At 65.3% G+C, this 20540-nt stretch overlaps 4 protein-coding genes across 13 annotated transcripts; all 4 read left to right on the top strand.

The window, feature by feature from the left end:
• The first annotated feature begins 909 nt into the window (after window positions 1–909).
• Window positions 910–3619, top strand: DPM2 (dolichyl-phosphate mannosyltransferase subunit 2, regulatory). Its single transcript, XM_074608460.1, has 4 exons — window positions 910–952; window positions 1463–1552; window positions 2740–2842; window positions 3142–3619. The coding sequence occupies exons 1-4, from the start codon at window positions 950–952 to the stop codon at window positions 3198–3200; spliced, it is 255 nt and encodes an 84-aa protein (XP_074464561.1). The 5' UTR covers window positions 910–949; the 3' UTR covers window positions 3201–3619.
• Window positions 3620–4931: 1312 nt separating this feature from the next.
• ST6GALNAC4 (ST6 N-acetylgalactosaminide alpha-2,6-sialyltransferase 4) lies at window positions 4932–8030 on the top strand. 2 transcript variants are annotated; one of them, XM_074608875.1, is made up of 6 exons: window positions 4932–5157; window positions 5793–5870; window positions 6198–6368; window positions 6508–6920; window positions 7053–7160; window positions 7241–8030. In XM_074608875.1, exons 2-6 carry the CDS (start codon window positions 5859–5861, stop codon window positions 7428–7430), a joined length of 894 nt encoding a protein of 297 aa, XP_074464976.1. In that variant the 5' UTR covers window positions 4932–5157; window positions 5793–5858; the 3' UTR covers window positions 7431–8030. The 2 variants fall into 2 exon arrangements, with proteins under 2 accessions (XP_074464976.1, XP_074464974.1); XM_074608873.1 differs by lacking the exon at window positions 4932–5157 and adding an exon at window positions 5410–5539.
• A 1070-nt stretch (window positions 8031–9100) lies between these two features.
• ST6GALNAC6 (ST6 N-acetylgalactosaminide alpha-2,6-sialyltransferase 6) lies at window positions 9101–13784 on the top strand. Of its 9 annotated transcripts, none has more exons than XM_074608465.1 (7): window positions 9101–9266; window positions 9994–10114; window positions 11116–11180; window positions 11326–11505; window positions 11690–12087; window positions 12311–12418; window positions 12500–13784. In XM_074608465.1, the coding sequence occupies exons 3-7, from the start codon at window positions 11166–11168 to the stop codon at window positions 12687–12689; spliced, it is 891 nt and encodes a 296-aa protein (XP_074464566.1). In that variant the 5' UTR covers window positions 9101–9266; window positions 9994–10114; window positions 11116–11165; the 3' UTR covers window positions 12690–13784. The 9 variants fall into 9 exon arrangements, with proteins under 9 accessions (XP_074464566.1, XP_074464567.1, XP_074464563.1 ...); XM_074608466.1 differs by having other exon boundaries at window positions 9120–9266; window positions 9999–10114; XM_074608462.1 differs by having other exon boundaries at window positions 9121–9266; window positions 9999–10114; window positions 11116–11287; window positions 11388–11505.
• Window positions 13785–14222: 438 nt separating this feature from the next.
• On the top strand, window positions 14223–20143 carry AK1 (adenylate kinase 1). The gene is made up of 7 exons (XM_074608470.1): window positions 14223–14555; window positions 16458–16500; window positions 17608–17643; window positions 18387–18550; window positions 18781–18897; window positions 19384–19575; window positions 19924–20143. Exons 2-7 carry the CDS (start codon window positions 16491–16493, stop codon window positions 19987–19989), a joined length of 585 nt encoding a protein of 194 aa, XP_074464571.1. The 5' UTR covers window positions 14223–14555; window positions 16458–16490; the 3' UTR covers window positions 19990–20143.
• Window positions 20144–20540: the final 397 nt, after the last annotated feature.

The raw sequence follows: 20540 nt of genomic DNA on the forward strand, positions 1-20540 counted from the left end.
ACACAAAGGCTGGAGGCAACCAGGGCACCTGGGAGAAGGTGGCTTTGGCTTCCCTACCCTCCCAAAGCCTTGGCCACATGTGCTGATCAGCTGCATCCTGGAGTCACATGTAGGCTCTTCCCCTTTCCCTCGGGTGCCTCCCCTTCCTCAGACCATCCCTTGTGTCCCTCAGCTGTTCGCTCTCACTTTTCCCTTTCCTCCAGCTGCAGCATGTGTGGATAAATTGATGTACTTTAAAATATTGGTGTCTTGCAGGCCAGGTAAACAGCCCCACTTTGGGACAACAAAAGGGCTGGGGTGCAGGACGTGAGTATCTCTGGCGTTGGAGCAGGTGTTGAGCTGGCTGGTTTCAGGATGAGTCGCTTCTACTGGAACTCACAGACATCAGGTGGTGGATGAAACAAACCAGGGCCTGCTGCTGCTGCCCAAGGAGAGCATCCTCTCCTCTCACCAGGCAATGGCACCAGAGGGGGCATGCCTTAGCAAAGAGCTTCGCTCCCGGCCTTTCCCTCTGCGATGAGCTGGCTTCGAGGTGTACAACAGGACGTTTGCTTGGGTGAGGCACCGAGAGTGCAGAGGGCAGCCAGCCTGGCCCGCAGCTGGTCAGGCATCGCCCTCTGTAATGGCTGAGAGGAGCCAAGGCCTGCTTCGCACAAACAAGGCCCCGAGCAGCGCTAAGGCAGAACCCGCCGGCCTCCCCTGTCCCTTCCCCGGGGGGCCTGCGGCCCGGCACAGCTCCCCACCCTCGGGAGAGCCGCGCCGGGACTACAACTCCCTTCATGCTCCGGGCGACCCGCGCCCCTGCTTCCCATGATGCCGCCGGCCCCAAGGCCGCCCCCGCTGATTGGCTGTCTCATAACGACTGGAGGGCGAGGCGGACGTGAGGCGCGCTGATTGGTGGCCGCTCCCGGAAGGGCGGGGCTGGCGGGCGGGGAGGCCGGGTCTCGCCATGGTGAGTGGGGTCGGGTGCGGCTCCCGCCCCGCCGGCCCTGGGGCTCCTCCGGAGGCGGCGGCCCGCGGCCTCTCCCCGCTCGGGCAGCCCGGTAACGTGGGGGGTTAGGCTGAACGGCGGCCGGGAGCCAGCAAGGGGCCTCCTGGCTGCTCGCGGACGGAGGGAGGCCGGGCCTCGGCCGCCTCTTTCCGGGGCAGCGCCGGTGCCGGCGGGGGTCGGTGCTTGGGAGGGCTGGGCCGGAGCTGCGAGGGCGTGAACGGCCGGGTGGGAGCACCGCCAGCAGGTCTCGGCCGCTCTCCCCGCTGCCCTCGCGGTGGGTTGTTTCTGCTGCAGAGGTTCCCGCTGCTCCTCCGCTCGCCTGCGCTCCCCGCCCCCCTCCGCTCCCGTTTCAGCCCCGCAGCAGCGCCCCTCACCCGCCCTGGGGCTGAACAAGCAGCAGGGGCCCGTTAACGCTTCCCACGCAGCCGCCAGAGCGTGCGGGTCCGGCTCTGACTCTCTCTCCCTTTGCAGGCCACAGCAACAGACCAGGTGGTTGGATTCGGCTTGGTTGTCTTCAGCCTCGTTCTCTTTGTTTACTACACGCTCTGGATCATCATACTGGTACGGGTCTCCTCCGGCCATTACAATCCCAGTCGCTCTGGTGTTGGCCTGGGTTTTGTTTAGGTGCTGGTGTCCCCAAAGGGTTCTGCCTTGCCAGTTTCCTGCTTAAAAACTTTAGGGCAGAACTCCCTGTCTTTGCTGGCGCAGCCCTTGTCCCTTCTGCCTGTGCCTGCCCTTGCATGGGTGAGACCAAGCTTCGGTGGTGCCGCCTGCCCTGCTGCTTGCAGACAGGCTGACCCGGACGGTGTGAGATCCGAGGTTCCCTGGAGCTGTCAGCGAGAGCTGGAGCCTGCTCCCTCTGGAGGTGGTGTTGTCATTGGTGTTCACGTGTGCAGTCCTCCAGATTCCTGGTTCTGCTGGGAGATCACATAGGGAAACATAAAAAGAGATTACTTTTACCAAATCTGGAGCCTGGTAGGGAGGAGAAGAGTTTGGGGAATGCAGAGCTCTGGAAAAGTGATCATAAGCCTGGTAGTTTGCCCACTTCTGGTGACACATCAGCTTGAGCCATTAGTGGTTTTCTTCCTGGAAAGAAACATCTCATGAGCTTTCCAGGTACGAGAGGCCTGGATTAGCCCTGGGCTGATGTCTGAACTCCTGGCAGCTTCCCCTCTACCCTCTGAGAGTTTTGAATTCCCCTCTTGTGTCTGCTTACTCTGCTGCCCAATACGTGTTTATACACGTCTGTAGTCCCCGGAGCGCGTAGGTGTGCTCGCTGCAGCACAGGAATCCTTACACTGCTCTCTAGTGTCCAAAGGTTTCCACTGGCCTCCGCAGAGGGATCCTGGTGGGATGAAGCAGAGCCAGTATCAGCCGCTCCCTTCTGCGGGGCAGAGGGTCTGGGGGTTTGCTGTGTTCACCACCAAGTGGGCCAGCAGCCGTGCCCACCCTGAGACCCCAGGGCCGCAGGACACCTGTGCCAGCCTCGTGTAGCCGCCCTTGTTGCCTGCCCAACGCTGAAGCCTTCCCTGTCACGTCCCTGCAGCTGGGGGCTGAGCCACATGCGGGTCTGGGCCACCGTTTTTTTTTTTGTTTGTTTGGTTTTTTTTTTGTTTTTTTTTTTTTTTTTAAGCTATCTTCTCTTGTCTGATATTTCTGTCCTGCTTTTGAAACCACGAGGCCACAGGTGTCAGGCACTTGCCTGGGTGTTGTACCCAGCTGCTGACACCCCTCTCTGTCTCCTGCAGCCCTTCATCGACAGAGACCATGGCATCCACCAGTACTTCTTGCCTAGGGAGTATGCGGTTATCATCCCTGTGGTGGCTGGGCTGCTGCTGCTGCTATTTATAGGTGAGTGTTATTTCAGTTGTTCTAATTAGAATCTTCTAAATTAGGAAGAGAGAAGAGGGTTGCTAGGGGGTTAGCTAATGTGTGACACTCCTGACACGCTCTCTGTGGCTCCTGACGCAGCTCAGCCTGGCGCAGGCTCTCGAGGCCTGTGTTTGTGGTAACTTTGGCTGTTTGAGCCTCTGGACAGCAGAATTGTTTGTCACTCGCTCTGCTGAGGTTCTGTTTCTCACTGCAATGTGTTTTAAAAGTGCCCATAATTAGAAGTTTTCTGGCTGAATCTGTTCTCTCTTTCATGGTAGGCGTTTTTATAATGGTCGTGATGTGGAAGAGCAGGAAACCTGCCAAGAAATCGGACTGAAGGCCCAGCTGAGAGAGAATAAGGAGAAGGCGCCCACCCTGTGGCATCATAGCCAGGAAAAGACTTTGCCTGCAGCACCTCCTCCGGAGAGCTCAGCGCCGAGCTGGCTGCGCTCTCCCGTGTTCCTCCCTGCAGAGATGAAGTCTTCTGTAGTTTACAATTTACTGACCAAAGGGAAGCAAAACTGACCTCAGGGGCTCATCGAGAGAAGGGACCAGAGCCCCAGCTGTGAGGGACCTGCTCCCCAGCCGGGGCTGCCAGTACCAGAGCTGGCTGGAGGAGCTGTCGGGGTCCAGCAGCACTCACCAGAGTGCGAGTTGAGCCCTGACTCCTGCCTGCTGCTCAGCCTCTGAGTGATCCTTCCCCTCTGCTCTTGTGTGTCCGGTAGTTTGTTCCTTCTGGGTTTTTTTAAATGTTTACATACGGTTTGTGGGCTGTTATTAATTGGATTCAAGATGGAGAGGAAAGAAATGAGACTGAGCTTGGAAAAGGCAGGTTTGCGTCATCCGTTTACCTGCGGGAAGGACTAACCGTGGTGCTGGTGGGCTCTTACCTTTCTGAAGAGGGACCCCTGTGAGGCCGGGTTGGCAGAGAGTGCAGGGACAGTGCCGCTGCTGCTCTCTGCGTCCCCCCCCTGCGGTCATCCAGCTGAGGGGGCAGCGAGGAGGTTCCCTCCGTCACAAGGAAGTGTTTGGCTGTGCCACTGACGGGTGCGGCTCCCATCACTGCTGTCAGCCACTGGCTGCTTTCCTGCTCCCGGACAAGTTTCCACATGCCAGCTGGGCAGGCGTGGTGACACCCTGTCCACCCCCCTGGAGGTTTCCTCCTGGCAATGGTTGCTGCCCCAAGGTTTGGTGTCCCAGCAGCTCCCACAGACCACAACGAGTGTGATCATCCTCAATGAAGGTCCCCAAGGTCTTGGTGCCTGTCCTCTGCCCATGCCAAGGGGGTGCCGCAGGCCTGCCAGGATGGTTTCTGCTGCACGGCCCTGGCAGCTCCTGCCCTGAGCTCTCCGTTGGCCCTGTCCTGCCGGTGGGGACAGGCAGGGAATCACCAGAGAGAAGCTGGCCAGGCAAACCCAGCCTTCTGCTGGCTCTGCTGTGCTGGGGGCTGCTTTACCTGGCCTGGAGGGCAGATTTGTGGCGCTCTGATCCTTCTCGCACATGCTGTGAACTTCCCCTACCAGACAGCCATGTGTCCCATTGTCCCATCCTGCCTCCCGACCGCCCACCAGCCCTGCGATGCTGGTGGCTTGGGGACACCCTGGGTGCTGTGGGTCTTGGGCTGAACTCGCTGTGTGGCTGGAGCTGGTGGGTGTTCCAGAGGCGAGGCTCCAGCTGGAGGCTTGTTTCCAGCTTCTGGGGGGGCTGCCTGGCCATGCTGGGCTGCGCATCCGCCCCCCTCACCTCTCACTGTGCCCTCCCTGAGGCCGGGTCCTCATCCCACCATGTTCCTTCGCCTGCACTTTGCTGCTACCCCTTCACCTGGTGAGGAATCCCCGGCTTCCCCTCTCAGCCCCCACCATGAAGGTGGCTTTGAGCTGGGACAGGGGGAGGCAAAAGGAGGAAAAATTCGGTGGTCTCTGAGCAAGCCCAGGTGCGCCCCTCGGGCACTGCTTCCTGCGCAGGAGCCCGGCAGTGTCCCTGTCACCTCTTTCCTCCTCGTCAGAGCCTGCGGGGGACAGGGTTGGGACCCGTCCCAGGGTTACGTCTCATATTTCCTTGTCAACAGCTGGGCAGGCAGCTCACTCTGGGGACGTTTCTCACGGGTGCTCTCCAGCTTGGTCCTTGCATGAGGGACTGCAGGTGATGGGTGGCCACCTGAGGCCACCAGAAGGGGACCGGAGGCCACCAGCCCTGCTCTTGAGCCATTTTGGGTTATTTTGGTCCGTGGGCTGCTCCCACCACGACTGAGTGCGCCGATGTCCGGCCTGGCCGGGAGCTGGTAGTGCTGGGAGGTGAGGAAGGGGCTTCGGGATGGGGGGTGTGTTGGGGGGGGTGGCTGCAGGGACCCCCGGGCTGCAGGGGGGGCTGAGGAGGTGCAGGGAGAAATGGTTGCCGGGGCCGGTCCCAGGACACAGGGGATAGGCACGGGAGCCGGCCCCGGAGCAGTGCCGGGCGGTGCCGGGCTGCGGGCGTGTCCCAGCCGGAGCCGGAGCCGGAGCCGGAGCGGGGCGGGCGGGGGCGGTCCCGGTCCCGGCAGTGCCCGCTCGGCTCCGCCCCGCCCTCCCGCGGCCCCGGCAGCCCCAACCAGGTGCCGCCCGCCCGGGATGCGGGACCCGGCGGCGGCGGCGGCCCTGGGGGCCGGGGAGCGGCGGCGCCGCGGGGGCTCCCGGCGCGGTGAGTTGGGGCCGGTACCGGGCACCGGGGGCGCCGCTCCGCGGGGACGCCCCTGGCCGGGGTGGGAGGGCTGCACCCGCGGGGTGCGGGGACACGGGCGGCCCCGGGGGGGTCGCGGCCCCGGGGGGGTCCTGGTCGATCCCGGCACAAGGCGGAGGCGGGGGGGCGGGCCCGGGGCATTGGGGTACTGGGGACGGGGGGATCCCCTGTGCCCCACTCACCGGTGCTGCCGCTAAGCCCGCCCTGCACACAGGGTGCGAGCCCCCCCACTCCATGTGACTCCCGGACGCCACCGGGTGACCCGCCAAGCCCCCCGAGGATGAAGACGCTGGTGAGTACCTGCCAGGACGGAGGGTACAGGGGGATGAGGGGCCGGGGGGACCCCGCCGGCATCGGGGGGTCGCTCACCCCAAAAGCGGTGCTGGGGGAGGCGCAGGCTGGCAGCTGCGCCTGGGCCGTGGCTGCCTGCAGGAAGCGAGCGAGGCCCCGCCACCCAGCGCTCCCCGCTGTGGCTCCTTGCTGCGCCCCGGCCAACGTGCCCCAACACCCTCCTCCCGGGGGCTGCTCGTGCCCCACGGCACTGCCGGGGCCGCTGGCATCCAGCATGGTGCCGGTGCACGTGGCCGGGCCTGGAGAAACCTTCCCGCTCTGCTTCCAGGTCCGGCTCTTCCTAACGCTGGTGTGCATGGCGGTGGTCGCCGTGCTGTACATCCTGCTCAGCCCCCAAGCCAGCCTGCGGTCCTGCTGCCAGACCCCGGGGGCGCAGGGCAGCCCCTCGGCACCCACGCTCCTCAGCTTCCAGGGCTACAGCCGCGTCCCCGACGGAAAGGTGCGTGGGGATGGGGCGGCGCTGGGGGTGGTGGGGCAGCCCCACCTGCCCGTGCCTCTGTTTCCCCTTCCTGAGGGAAGGGCGGATGGAGCTGCGGTGTGTCTGGCGGCTGTGGAGCTGAGGGTACGTCTCCCCGCAGCCGCTGGAGCGAGCGCTATGCCGCCACTGCGCCGTCGTCTCCAGCTCAGGGCAGATGCTGGGCTCCCGCCTGGGACAGGCCATCGATGGGCAGGAGTGTGTCCTACGCATGAACCATGCCCCCACCACCAGCTACGAGGAGGACGTGGGGACACGGAGCACCATCCGGGTGGTGTCACACACCAGCGTCCCGCTGCTGCTGAAGAACCAGCCCTACTTCTTCCAGCAGTCCCAGGAGACCCTCTACGTCATCTGGGGGCCGTCGAAGAAGATGAACCGGGAGAAGTCGGGCACGACCTACCGGGCGCTGCTGAAGGTGATGGAAATGTACCCCCACCTGCAGATCTACACCCTGACCGAGGAGAAGATGGCGTATTGCGATGACGTCTTCCAGAACGAGACGGGGAAGAACAGGTACCACCGGCTCCTGAGGAGCCCCCATCAGGTCCCCCTGCCATAGCACCCATCCCCGCATTGGGCACCCATGGCCCAGCTGGCCCGGCTGCTCCGCAGCACCCTCTCCAGTGCGGCCACGGTGCTTTGCAGGATGAAGTCTGGCTCCTTCCTGAGCACGGGCTGGTTCACCATGATCCTGGCCATGGAGCTGTGCGAGCAGATCTATGTCTTCGGCATGGTCAGCGACAACTACTGCAGGTGCGTGGGGGGCGGGGGAGGGGCGCGGGGTGGTCCGATGTCCCCACAGGTCCCACACCCACCCCATCATCTCCCGCCAGGGAGAAGAACCACTCGAGTGTGCCCTACCACTACTTCGAGAAGGGCCGGCTGGACGAATGTAGGATGTACCTGGTGCACGAGCGAGCCCACCGCGCCGGCCACCGCTTCATCACCGAGAAAGCCATCTTCTCCCGCTGGGCCAAGAGGAGGAACATCATCTTCACCCACCCATCCTGGGCAGGCGGGTAGGCCGCCAGCCGTGGGGCGAGGTGAGGAGGACCATGGCAGTGGGGGTCTCATCCTGCAACAGCGCATCCCCACTCTGCCGGTGCCACGGTTGAAAGCCTTTTACCGAACCCCGGAGCAGGGAGTCTCCGTTTACGCAGTGGCAGGGACGGTTCCCCCAGACCTGGGGCTGGGACCCCCCATGCCAGTGCACGGGGGGCGTGAGCTGGACCCACAGAGCCCCATCATCTCTGAGCTGCTGCCCGGATGGACCCAGGGCGACCAGGAAGTTTTTCTGCCTGCTCTACTGAGTTGAATATTTAATGCAGGATTAAACATCCACGCTGCTGGGCTCCAGCACAACACAGGGCCTCTCCCAGGGATGAAGCTTCGCCACAGCCCCTGCCCCGAGACCTGGCACTGGATGTGGGGTGCAGGGAGCCGGGGCTGGGGCCCCCCATCCTGCTGTCCCCGGGCAGGTCCCTGCGGCTCCAGCTGCCCCTGTGCCCCCCAGCCGGGAAGCCTAAGGGCCACATGTGCCCCGGGGGCTCCGAGTTGCCTTGTCACAAGTGCCCTTGGATTCAGACCAAAGCAAACGTGGCCATTAAAAGTGTTTTTAACTTGGTGGTGCCCCACACTGTGCCCCTTGCGTCTGTGGGACATGGGGACAGGGGACAGCAGCTGGTCGCAGGGCTGCAGTGTCCTGCTCTCCTGCCAGGCTATAAATAAGAGGGGGAGGTGACGAGGCGGTAGAGCTGGTCCTGAGCATGGAGGGGGGTGGTTGAGATTATTTGGGAAACAGCAGCTGCGTCTCTGGCCTGGCGTGGATTTTGTGCTGGGTCTGGGGTGATCCTCAGCCCCACAGGGCTCAGCACTGCAGGCAGGATGGCTGCCGGCTCCCGCATCCCCTGAGAGAGGGGGCACGGCACAGGCACGTGTGTGGCCCTGAGCCCGGCTGCATGGAGCTGCCACAGCGGCTCTTTGAACCTGTAACAGATGGCACAAGTTCGGGTGGGCCCGGTGGTGTCTGGGGGGCTGGGGGCGAGCAGGAGGGGCAGAGGGATCCACGTTCGCTCCCGTTTCAGCTGAGGCCAAATGCTGGGGTCAAGCGAGGAGCAAGTTGGCTGGGACCCAGGGATGCTGCCAGGATGCTTCCTGCAGGCGAGTGGGAGCAGAAGAGCCCATGGAACTCTTTGCCGGGTGCTCCAGCTGCCACAACCCCGCGCAGGATGGGCTTCACTAGCACAGCAGAGCCAAAATCCCTCTGAGCAGGCGTCAGCCGCCGCAGTGGAAATGCAGGGCCGTGTCAGCAGCGGAGTCCCCTCCTCACCCCACGAAATGCCCCAGAGAGGCGCCCTGGGCTGCCCGGCCAGCATGGGGGAGGCCGTGGCATCCCAGCAATATGGCCTGGCGGCATGTCAGGCACTACGCGCTGCTCCTGCCACTCCCGGAGAGCGCTGCCGCACCCATCATCCCGCTGCCCGTACCGGTGCCCTCAGCAGAACGTCGGGCCAGGCCGCGGGGACGGGGCGGGAGGGGGCAGCCCCGGCCCGCCCCACCGGGGCCCGGCGCGGGGAGGGCGGCGCTAGGACCCCGGGTCCTCCCTATCCCCGGGCGGGCGGCGCTAGGACCCCCGCGGCGTTCCCCATCCCCGGGCGGGCGGCGCTAGGACCCCCGCGGCGTTCCCCATCCCCGGGCGGGCGGCGCTAGGACCCCGGCGGCGGTGGGGGGCCGAGAGGCGGCGGCGGCCCCGGCCCCGGTCCCGGTCCCGGTCCCCGTCCCGGGCGCAGTGCGTAGCGGAGCCGGTCGGTCCGGAGCGATCGGTGGACACGGCGCGTCCCCTCTGGGCCCGTTAAACCGGTGCGGGGGCGGGGAGCGGAACGGCGCCGTGGCCGGGCGGAGGAGCGGCCCCCGCCCCGCGGCTGGATTTTGGCGGGGGGGGGACGGGGGGACGCGGGGAAGGGGCCGGTTCTGGCCTGCCGCGGGAGGAAGGGGGCGGAAGGAGGGGGCTGCACGCCGGGAGCGGGGGGGGCTACACGCCGGGGAGGGGGGGGGGGTCGCACCCGGGAGCAGGCGGGATTGCACCCCGGGGAGGGTGAGCGCTGTACCCCCGGGAGCCGGGGGGAGAACCGGGGGGAGCCCCGGGAACCCCCGGGAGTGGGGGTTGCACGCCGGGGATGGGGGAGCTGCACCCCAGGAGCGGGGGGGCTGCATGCTGGGGTTGGAGGGTTGCACGCCGGGGAAGAGGGGATTTGCATTGCCGGGGGGGGGCTGCACCCCAGGAGCGGGGGGCTTTTTCCCCTGGGAAGGGGAGGGGTTGTACCCCGGGGAGCACGGGGGGGCTGCACCCCGGGGTGGGGGGGGTGCTGCATGCCGGGGTGGGGGAGGATTCGGACGTAGGAGCGGAGGAGGGTTCGCACCACGGGGGGGCCGGGGGAGGGTTTTCACTTCCCGGCATGCGGGAGGGTTCGCATCCGGGGCTGAGGGGGGGCCGGCAGACGGGGGTGCGGCGGGATTCGCACCCCGGGGTTGGGGGGGGGGTGGGGGGGACGGGGAGAGCGGGTCTGGCTCAGCCCTTCCCCGGCAGAGCAGCGATGTGACCCCCGGGGCGCCGCCATGGCCGGGGCCGGTACCCCCCAGCGGGGCGGAGGAGGAGATGAGGGACCCCCCCGCGCCACCCGCCGCAGATGAGACCCCCCCCCGCCCGGGTAAGGCCCGCGGGGTCCCCGCTGCGGGGTCACCCACCGCCTCGGCACGACGTGGGGAGCGGAGCGGGGCGCAGCGGTAGGAGCCGGGGTCCTGGTTCTGCCCCCCCCCCTTCCCCGGCTGCACCCCAGCCTCTGCACGGCGAGGCCCCTTTGCACCCACATGCCTGGTCCCCCCGGGTGGGTTGGCACCTCCCCAGCCATCGACACCGGCCCTGAGAGCCCCTCGGAGTTCCCTGCCCCCCCAGGGGTTGAACCCAGGCTGCTGAGCCATGTTCCATCCCTGCTCCCTTCCCCAGGGCAATTAGTAAAAAGGCTTCAATTTTTTTTCTAATTTCCAATTGCTCCGACTACTCCGGGAGCGTCCATGACTCGCTAACGAGGGCATTAAAAAATAAATTGGGTCAGTCCATTCCAGCAAGCCTGGGCAAGTGGGGGTTAGAGCAAGTCCCCCCCGGGGGCGAGCAGCCGGGGTGCAGCCCATGCCCCCAGGGCTGGTGAGGTCCCTGCCGGCTCTGGCTGCATTTGAGCCCATGCGTGAGCTGAGTTGCACAGGTCTTGGTTCCTCTCCCCCCGATCCAAGCCGGTTGTTTTAATGGGATTTCACCGTGCGAGCGGCAGGTTTACCCTCCCTAACCCCGCGGGTTTGAGCGGCTTTGGCCCCGCCGGCAAGGGATAATCCCTGCCAGGAGCCAGTCCTGCTGCCGGGATCTCCCCGGCACGAGCTGCGGTCGGGTTTGGCTCTTTGGCACCGCAGAGCTTGCCCAGCCTCTATCCACGGCATTTCCCTTCCCTGCACTGGTGCCGGGGGGTTTGTCCTCCCCTTGAAAGGGGGGGACATGGGGGTCTGGTTGGGCACCCACCCCACGAGTGCTCCGGCACAGCGGAGCCAGGCTGCCTGGCGGCTCATCCCATATCCCTGCTGGCACCTGGGGACTGTGTCCCAAGCAGCGTGGGGACGGGAGCACAGCACGGTGGTGAGGGGGTGACCGCATGCCTTGCAGGTGCTCGCAGGACCCTGGCGACTGCTGCGCGCTGAGGCCGGCGCGGAGACATGAGTGGCAGCGCGGTGAGTGCTGGGCCATCGCCCTGGGGACAGGAGGCATCTCCTTGGGGACGCCGGGCATCCCGCTGGAGACGCTACCAGGAGCGGGGCTGGATGCGGACACCCGTGGGGTGAGGGGCAGCAGCTGACGCTGTCCCCCCACCCGCAGAGCCAGCGCGCCGCCGCCCTGGGGGTCCTCTTTGCCCTGATCATGTTGCTGATCATCTACAGCTCCGGCAGCGGGAGCGAGGTCTTCCCCTACAGCCGCCTGCGGGGCAGAGCCCGCCGGCCCCCCGACCTCAAGAAGTGGGGGGTGAAAAGCGGGTACCTGCCCGTCTGCGGGAACAAGGTACGAGCTGGGCGGTGGGGTCCAGCCTTGGTGGCGGGTGCAGGATTCATCGCTCCGCCAACGTCCAGCCAAATTGTCCCTTCCAGTGGGACAGCAGTGCCTTGTCCCCTGTCCCAGCTTCATCCCTCCCTGATGGGTCGCAGTGACACCGGGGCCCCCTGCTCACAGCACTTGTGGTCCGCAGACCCTGACTGCCCGCTGCCACCAGTGCGTCATTGTCACCAGCTCCAGCCACCTCCTGGGCACCCGCCTGGGCACGGCCATCGACGGGGCTGAATGCACCATCCGCATGAACGACGCTCCCACCACCGGCTATGAGCTTGACGTGGGCAACAAGACCAGCTTCCGCGTGGTGGCCCACTCCAGCCTCTACCGTGTCCTCAAGCGGCCCCAGGAGTTCGTCAACAAGACCCCGGAGACCATCTTCATCTTCTGGGGGCCGCCCGCCAAGATGCAGAAGAGCCTCCTGAAAATCATCCAACGCGTCAGCGCGTCCTTCCCCAACATGACGGCCTACGTCGTCTCCCCCAGCCGCATGAAGCAGTTTGATGACCTGTTTCGGGGGGAGACAGGGAAGGACAGGTACCTCGGAGCCACTTCTTGCACCACGTCCCCCCACCTTTTCCAGGTCCCTGTGGCAGAGCTGGCTCTTGGGGCTGCTCCTTGGCTGTGGCATCGGGATGGGGGTCCCTGGGATGGGGGCCTGTGGGATGGGGGTCCCTGGGGAAGGTTGGGGACCCTAAGGGGGTCCATCAGCCATGTCACCTCACGCCCATGTCGTGTGCCCCCCATTTCTCATCCCCAGGGAGAAGTCACGCTCATGGCTCAGCACCGGCTGGTTCACCATGGTGATCGCAGTGGAGCTGTGTGACGCCGTCCACGTCTACGGCATGGTGCCACCCAACTACTGCGGGTAAGGAGACCCCCGAGCCCCCCCCTTGGACCCCTGACCCCATTGTGGGGCTCACCCCCTGCTTTCCCCCCTCCTCTGCAGCCGCCGGCCCCCTCCCCGCCGCCTGCCCTACCACTACTACGAGCCGAAGGGCCCTGACGAGTGCACAACCTACATCCACAACGAGCGGAGCCGCAAGGGCAACCACCATCGCTTCATCACCGAGAAGCGGGTCTTCGCCAGCTGGGCCGGCCTCTACAACATCACCTTCTCCCACCCCACCTGGCCATAGGGGCTGCCCCCCCCCGCCCCAAGCTGGGCAGACCCTCCCCCCCAGAGCTGGGATGGAGGGGGGTTCCCCTGCGTCCCCCCGGGAGTGGGGAGCTCCGGATGCCTCCCACGGTGCCACCACCATTGTGCACGGTGGCTCCTCACACCTCGGGTGCATTGGGTTTTGACATGGTTTTGGGAGGGGCCAGGAGGTGAGTGCAGGGTTTGGGGTGTCCCCCCCCTCCATGGGGGGAGGTGTGGGGGTGAGGTCCTGCTCGATGCTGGTCCAGGCACATTGCAGCCCCTGCAAGCACACGAGAGGGTGCCGGGTGCCCTCGTCTCCATTTGGGGCTGCATCACTTTTGGGGCCATCACAGAGACTGTTTCCCCCTGTCCCTCGGTGGGGGGACCCCTTCCTGGGGCTCATCACCCCCCCCAGCCACCCCTAGCACCCCGATCCCGGTCCACGGGCATCCTTCCCTCAGCAGAACCCCGCAGTTTTGGTGGGACCCCGCAGGGGTGACGCAGCCACCCCAAAACCACCTGTCTCCTGACACCACCGCGCCCCACACCCACACTGCCAAAACCTTTTCTAACTGAGCGATGGGATTTGGGGGGGGGGGGCTTTGGGGGGCTTTTTTTTGGTTTTTTCCCGCCCCGATTCTGGTCTCGGGGTTTGTATTCGAGTTTCTCTCCAAGCGTGCCTGGCCGGAGGAGCGAGCAGGGGCTGCCGGATGCTCGTTAGCGGTAACAAGGGGGCCAGCAGCAGCCTGCGGCTGGCTCCTCATCATTTATTAACCGCTTATAAACTATTTAGAAGTGGGCATGTGGCGGGGGGGGGCGGCAGTGCCCCTCGGTCCCCTGCAGCCAGGGGCAGGACGGGGGCAGGGCAGATTTTATTATTAATTTTTCAGCAGCGGAGAGGTGGATTTGGGGAAAATAGCTAAATATGGCACGTTTGGGTGCGGAGCCCTGGCAGGGCTTTGTGCCTCAGTTTCCCTCTGGCTGTGACCTGTCCCCATTGCGGCTGGGGGGGGACTCCGTGCTGGGGGGACACGGCTGCGTTTTGTAATGGTTTGTACAGGAATAAATATTGCTGCAGTCTGTTGCCTTGGGCCCTGGCCGCGTGCTGGGTTTTTGGGGCTGGGCAGCGTGTGCCGGCGCTGCCATCGCAGGGGGTTTCTGGCCCCTGGCGCCCCCCAGCCCACAGTGGTGGTGGCCATGGGCGCTCGGGAGGATGCGGGAAGGGGGCCAGCGTGGCACCCGTGCCCATCAGTAGGGTGATCCCAGCTGCGTGCCCTGGAGCGGGTGGCAGCTGAGACCTCCCCAACTCATGTCACCCCCAGCCAGGGGTGGCGGGGCTTTGGGGCGGGGTCTCTGCAGCCACGGAGGGGGAGGAAAGGCAGGTAAGGCCCCTGCATCCCCGGGGATTTACCCCCCCGCCGCCCCGGGGCTGGCAGGGTGGGGGTGCCAGCCAGGGTGCTGCGGTGGATGGGGAGAGGGATGGGGACGTGGGGATGGGGACAGCTGTCCCCTCCGAGGGGCTGGGGGGAGTGGCACGGGGATGTCTCAGGGACCCCAAACCCAGCAGGGTGAAGGCTCCCCCCGCGGGTGGGGGAAACTGAGGCACGGGGGTGGGGGGAGGGATGTGTTGGCATCCCCCGCCCGTGCGGGGGTTCCGAGCATCCCAGCCTCTCGCCGGGCCGGCTCCGGGAGGACCGATGCTCGGGGGGGGGGGGCGGTGTCGGTGCCCCCCCCCGCCGCTGCCCGTCCCCTGCCCGCTCCCGGCATGCACCGCGGCGCCAGCGCTCTATATATAGCGGTAAAAATAGCCGGGCAGGACCGCAGGCAGCCGCACGCGCTGCCCGCCCCGGCCCCGCGCCCAGAGGTCAGTGTGTGCCCCCCGCCACCCCCCCGGGGTCCCGCTGCCACCGCCCGGCCCCGGGGGGAGGGGGGGGTGTCACTGCGGCACCGGCCTTCGCAGGGGTGATGGGGGGGCCTGTGCCCGCCGCTGCCGCCCGTCCGGCCCCTGTCCCCTCCCGGTGGGGGGCTGGCAGCACGGGGAACGGGGGGTGCTGGGCGGGGGGGGGGGCATCGCAGGAGTTCCGGGGGTATCGGTGCTGGGGCACTTGCGCAGGTGCTGGAACCATTGCAGGGGATGCCGGGGGGCTTGCGTGGGGTACTGGAGCCATTGCATGGGGTGCTGGGGGTTTAGAGGGGATGCTGGGGGGCTTGCACGGGGTGCTGGGGGCCTTGCTGGGGATACTGGGGGGCTTGCAGGGGATGCTGGTGGAGCTTGCAGGGGATCCTGGGGGGATTTGCATGGGGTCCCAGGGAGTCCTGCAGGAGATACTGGGGGGCCTGCAGGGGTGCTGGAGCCATTATATTATATATATTGCCATATATTATATTGCCATATAATATATTGCCATATATTATATATATTACATGGGGTGCTGGGGGGCCTGCAGGGGTGCTGAAGCCATTGCTTGTGTGCTGGGGGGCTTGCATGGCATGCGGGGGCCTTTGCTGGGGATACTGGGGAGGCTTGCACGGGATGCTGGGGGGCTTGCAGGGGTGCTGGAGCCATTGCACGGCTCCTGGGGGGGGACTGCAGGGGATGCTGGAGCCATGGCAGTGTATGCTGGGGGCTTGCAGGGGGTGCTGGAGGGATTGCAGGGGTGCTGGAGCAGCCCAGGCCTGGGCCTGGGGACCCGGGAGTGGCGGGAGCTGGATGCCAATGGGATTGGGGGGGCTGGGGATGCTGTGGTTGGAGCTGGTGGTGGGGTGAGGTTGGTGGGAGCACCCTGGAGTGTGTCCTGCGACGGCATTTTTTGGGAAGTCCCAGGCCACACTGCACCCCCCCACCTAGCCCTGGGCCCCCGGCTGAGCACCCCCCTCCCCATCTCCTCGGGACCTGCCACCTCCACGTCACCCTGCGCCCATGGACCCAGCGCTGCGCTGGATCAGTCCCCAAGCCCGCACCGAGGTCGGTGCCAGCAGTCCTGGGGCACCCCCCACAATCAGGGACCCCAGGGATCCTGCACCCACCCAGACCCTGTGGGGGCCACCCCGAGGGCTCCGTCCCCACAGCGCAGGTGGGACGTGACCCGGTGCTGGTTTCAGCCCGGCCATACTTAGCCTCTGCCCTTTCCCGGCTGTAACACGACCTTGTCAGCAGCCACGGGCTCATTTGGCCACGGGATGCCCCGTCCCCGCACCCCGTCCAGCCGGTTTGGGGTGACGTGCTGTGGCCAAGCAGGTTGGGTGCCGCAGGGCTGGGTGCGGGCAGGCAGAGTGGCCAACCCCCCCCCCCCAAGGTGATGGGGGTGCAATGGGGTGCTGCAAGCCCCCCCTTAGGGCACCCAAAATGAAAACAGCCCGCAGGGAGCTGGGGGGGTGTTGCCTCCATCACTCGGTGTCCTGGGGACACTGGTCAACCCAAGCCACTTTCTGGCTGCCCGGGCGACACCCCAGGCACAGGGATGTGGTCAGGGCTGGGGAGGAAGCCAGTAACGTCACCGTGCGTCACCCGGCATGGGGAAGCCCTCACCGCAGCCGGATGGGGCGGGTGGCTGCCGGGAGCCAGGTAGGTGATGGCCATGGGAGCAGGCGTCCCCAGCTCCCTATTTTAGGGCCAAGCTGGGCCTTTGGCGGGGCGGAAGACCTGACCCCCAGCTTGGCCATCATGGCAGGGAAGGGTGAGCCGTTGTCTCCCCAAACCCTGGCGTTGGGGACCTGCGTGTCACTGCTGTGCTGAGTTGTTCACCCTGCTCCTCTTCTCTTGCAGCCTTAAGTGCTCCTGTGCCTGGACCGCGGCAGCATGTCGACGGGTGAGTGCTCCGTCCACCTTGCATCCATCCCCCCTGCATCCATCCCCCTGTCTCCCCTCCATCCATCTGCTTTGCATCCATCCCCCTTGTATCCGTCTCTCCGGTCCCCTTTGCATCTATCCCCTCTGTGTCCATTCTCCCTGCGTCAGTACCCCCTGCATCCATCCGCTTAGTCCCCCTCTGCATCTGTCCCCTTGGTCTCCCCTGCATCCATCTCCCCTCCATCCTCCTGTCCCCATTGTGTCCATCCCCCTTGCATCCGTCCCCTCCATCCCCCCTGTGCCTGTCCGCCTCTGCATCCGTCCCCCTTACGTGCATCCCGTCGCATCCCATCCCTCCCCTCTGTCCATCCCCCATGTCCCTCCAGCCCCCCACGTGCTCCACGTCCCCTTGGTCCCTGCCAGCCACTTGGCTCTGTCCCCAGCCCTGGGGATCGCCGGGTGCTGGAGGAGTTGAAATTTCAGCCGGCTGTAATCAGGAGATGGGAAAGTGGCCCTGGAGTGCCTCGGCTTTATTTTTAGCTCTGCCTCCCTCCGCGGCATCGCACTCCGGCGTTGCCCCACACCGTGGCTGCGCCAGATCCTGCAGTTGGCGAGGGACCCTGTGCCTGGGTGCTCGGCAGGGAACAGGGCAGCTAGTGCCACCTGCACGTTGGCCAGCAGGCCCAGGGACCGATTCTGGGGTTCAGGGACTGCTGGGGGTTGCGCCAGGTGCTCGAGGTGGCCATGCCAAGCCGAGCCTGCCGCAGCCCCCGTTAGCCCACCGGGGCAACGAGCCGGCTGTGGGGATGGATGTGGCCGCGGTGGAGCCGTGGACAGTGACCATCTCCCGGACACCACGCGGCAGTGGGATTCCAGCCCCGTGGCCACGGTGCCATGGGGTCTTTGTGCTCAGCCATGTCCAGCCCGGCTGTCCCAACCTGCCCAGGTGACAAGGACGAGGGGGACACATGGCTGCTTTCCACTTTGCCTTTATCCCCTGGGGCCTGGGGTGGGTCCCCTCCATCCCCAGGGACACCTGCCCTGGATCTCGTCCCCCTGGGGACACCTTGCTCCCCAACATGCTTTCTGGCTTTTGGTAATTGTTTGTTTTCTTTCTCTCCCCCAGAAAAACTCAAAAACCACAAAATCATCTTCGTGGTGGGTAAGTTGGTGTCTGGGTCCTGCTGCTGGTGGGGTCAAGGCCACAGCACAGCCCCATCCCCCTGCGCCTCCAGGGCTGGGGGGCTGTGGGGGGCAGCTGGTCCCCAGGGACAGGGAGCTGGGGCTGGAGGCTGAGGCTGGAGGCTGAGGCTGTGGCACCTCAGCTGTCCCCAGGTGCTGTGGGGTGGCTGTGGCTCCAGCCCAGCTCCTCGAGGCCGTGGTGGGGTGTGCTGGGACTGGGAGGGCACCTCTGGTCAGGCATGGGGTGGCAGCATCTGGGGTGATATAGCAGTAGACACCTGGGGGATGATGCCTGAGTGCCATCAGGCAGTGATGTCCTGGGTGCTTGATGGGGTGGTGACGTCCTGGGTGCCGATGGGGTTGTCATGTCCTGAGTGCTCTCAGGCAGGATGTCCTGGGTGCTGATGGGGTCACGATACCCCAGGTGCCATTAAGACAGTGATGTCCAGGTGCTGATGGGGGGGTGGTGGTGGTGTCCTGGGTGCCATCAGAGTGGTGGTGCCCACGTGCCTGTTGCCAGCAGCCCATGCCACCCCCAAGGACCTGGTATCCCCGAGGCCACCCCAGGAGCAGCTCTTCCCATCCTGGCGCTGGGCTTGGGGACACCAACCTCCATCCTGCTGGGCCCTGGAGGCTCCTGTGGGTCTGTGCTGCCGTTTCCGTGTACCCTTCCAGCTCCTTACCCATGGCTTGGGGCATGTGTGGCCCGCACGTGACTTGCAGGTGGCCCAGGCTCAGGGAAGGGGACCCAGTGTGAGAAGATCGTGCAGAAATATGGCTACACCCACCTCTCCACGGGGGACCTGCTGCGGGCAGAGGTCAGCTCAGGCTCGGAGCGGGGCAAGAAGCTGCAGGCCATCATGGAGAAGGGCGAACTGGTGCCCCTGGTGAGTCCTTATGGGCCACTGGCTGTGGCACGGTGGGGCATGCAGGCAGGGGTGGCTGTGGGGACATCAGATACCACAGTGAGGGTTGGCATGTGGCCTGGGGACACCTCCATCCCTGCCACCCCAGGGGGGGTTTGCAGCAGAGACTGGGGACACTGGGTGCTGGGGGGTGCTGAGGGGGGTCATGTTGTCCCACGTCAGCCCTGGCAGCTCTGTCTTCTCCTCACCAGGACACGGTGCTGGACATGCTGCGGGATGCCATGATGGCCAAAGCCGATGTATCCAAGGGTTTCCTCATTGACGGCTACCCCCGCGAGGTGAAGCAGGGAGAGGAGTTCGAGAAGAAGGTGAGAGCTGGTGCCGTGCTGCGCCATGCTGTGCCGTGCCACCCACCATCTAGGCAGAGGGGCTTCATCCAGCAGGAACCTGCCTCCCCATCCCAGTGAAAGTCCCATCCCAACAGGGTCTAAACTGGGCACTGTCACAGCCAGCAGGTCCCCCTGCCTCGGGGACAGCCTGTGCCCAGGGTGCAGTGGGGGGGACATCTCTCCAGGGTGTCCTCAGACTGACAGAGGATGACCACAGTGCGGGCATGATGGTGGTGGCAGAGAGCCAGGGCTTGGCCACGCTGTCCCTCTGCCTTCCTCCGCATGGGTCTGAGGGACACCGGGACACGTTCCGGTGTCCAGGTGGCCCCCAGACCCATGCGGAGGGAGGCAGAAGATGGCATGGGGACATCTGTAACCCCCATGCCCACCGCTACCATCTCCCCAAACCAAACTAGATCCATGCTGGCTTGACATGGTGACAACCCTGTTCCCCCCTGCCTGCAGATCGCCCCCCCCACGCTGCTGCTCTACGTGGACGCGGGGAAGGAGACGATGGTGAAACGCCTGCTGAAGCGAGGAGAGACCAGCGGGCGGGTAGACGACAACGAGGAGACCATCAAGAAGCGTTTGGAGACATACTACAAGGCCACCGAGCCCGTCATTGCCTTCTACAAGAGCAGAGGCATCGTCCGCCAGGTAAGCAGGGACGTGGCCGATGCCGGCATCGTTCAGCCCCATGGCTCGTGGCACGTGTGGTCCCAGGGGAGGGGAAGTGATGGATGGGTGTGATGAGGGAAGGGGGGGAAAAATCCTGGCTTGTTTGGGGTGGGCTTAACCCCTTGGAGCCAGCCGGACCCTCTGGAGCCAGCTGGACCCTCCAGTTCCCAACACAGAGACCCCTCCAAGGATGGCCCTGTACCCCTTTTCCCTAACTTGGCCCCAGTCTCTCCACCCACGGCCAAAATCCATCCCTGGAAGAGCTCCTGTCGTGCCGTCCCCTTGGGTGACCCCCCCCCCCCACCCAGCTCACCCCTCTGCACCCAGCTCAACGCCGAGGGCTCCGTGGAGGAGGTTTTCCAGCAGGTCTGCTCCCACCTCGACAGCCTGTAGCCGACCCCCAGCCCTGCTCCCCCGGGGCGTGCTCCGGCAGAGACAGCGGAAGCGGCTTTATCCTGTTTTCGTGGACGGAGCCACGCGGAGGAAATTTCAAGGACATTGTGTTTGGCTCTTTCCCGTCTCTCCCCAGTAAAGTTCACTTTAATGAGCCCAGACTTTATCTTTTTCTTCTGTCGCAGGAAATGAGTTTTTCTTTCCAGAGCTTTTTTTTTTTTCTCCCCCCTGTCCCGCCCCCCCCACCCCAGCCCCTCTGGAGCTGATTAAGGGCAGGAAGCGGGTGTTTATCCCACCGGGGCAGCGGGATGCTGCACTTGGAGGAAGGGAGGGAGCATCCCGGCTGCTTGCCCCGGGCTTCCCAATCCATGGAGTGCGGGGAGCCTGCGGCCGCATCCTTCAGCCCGTCTTGCTTCCCCTGATCCCGTCCCGTTTGCCGAACCCCCTTGTGCTCTGGGTGTGTGTCCCCAGAGCCGCGGGCAGCATCTGAGCCATATCCTGCACACGAATCCCTTCCCCAGGGCTTTCCCACAGGCTGTAGGGTCTGGGGG

This window comes from Larus michahellis, chromosome 15, assembly GCF_964199755.1.
Source record: "Larus michahellis chromosome 15, bLarMic1.1, whole genome shotgun sequence".
NCBI classification, from domain to species: Eukaryota; Metazoa; Chordata; class Aves; order Charadriiformes; family Laridae; genus Larus; species Larus michahellis.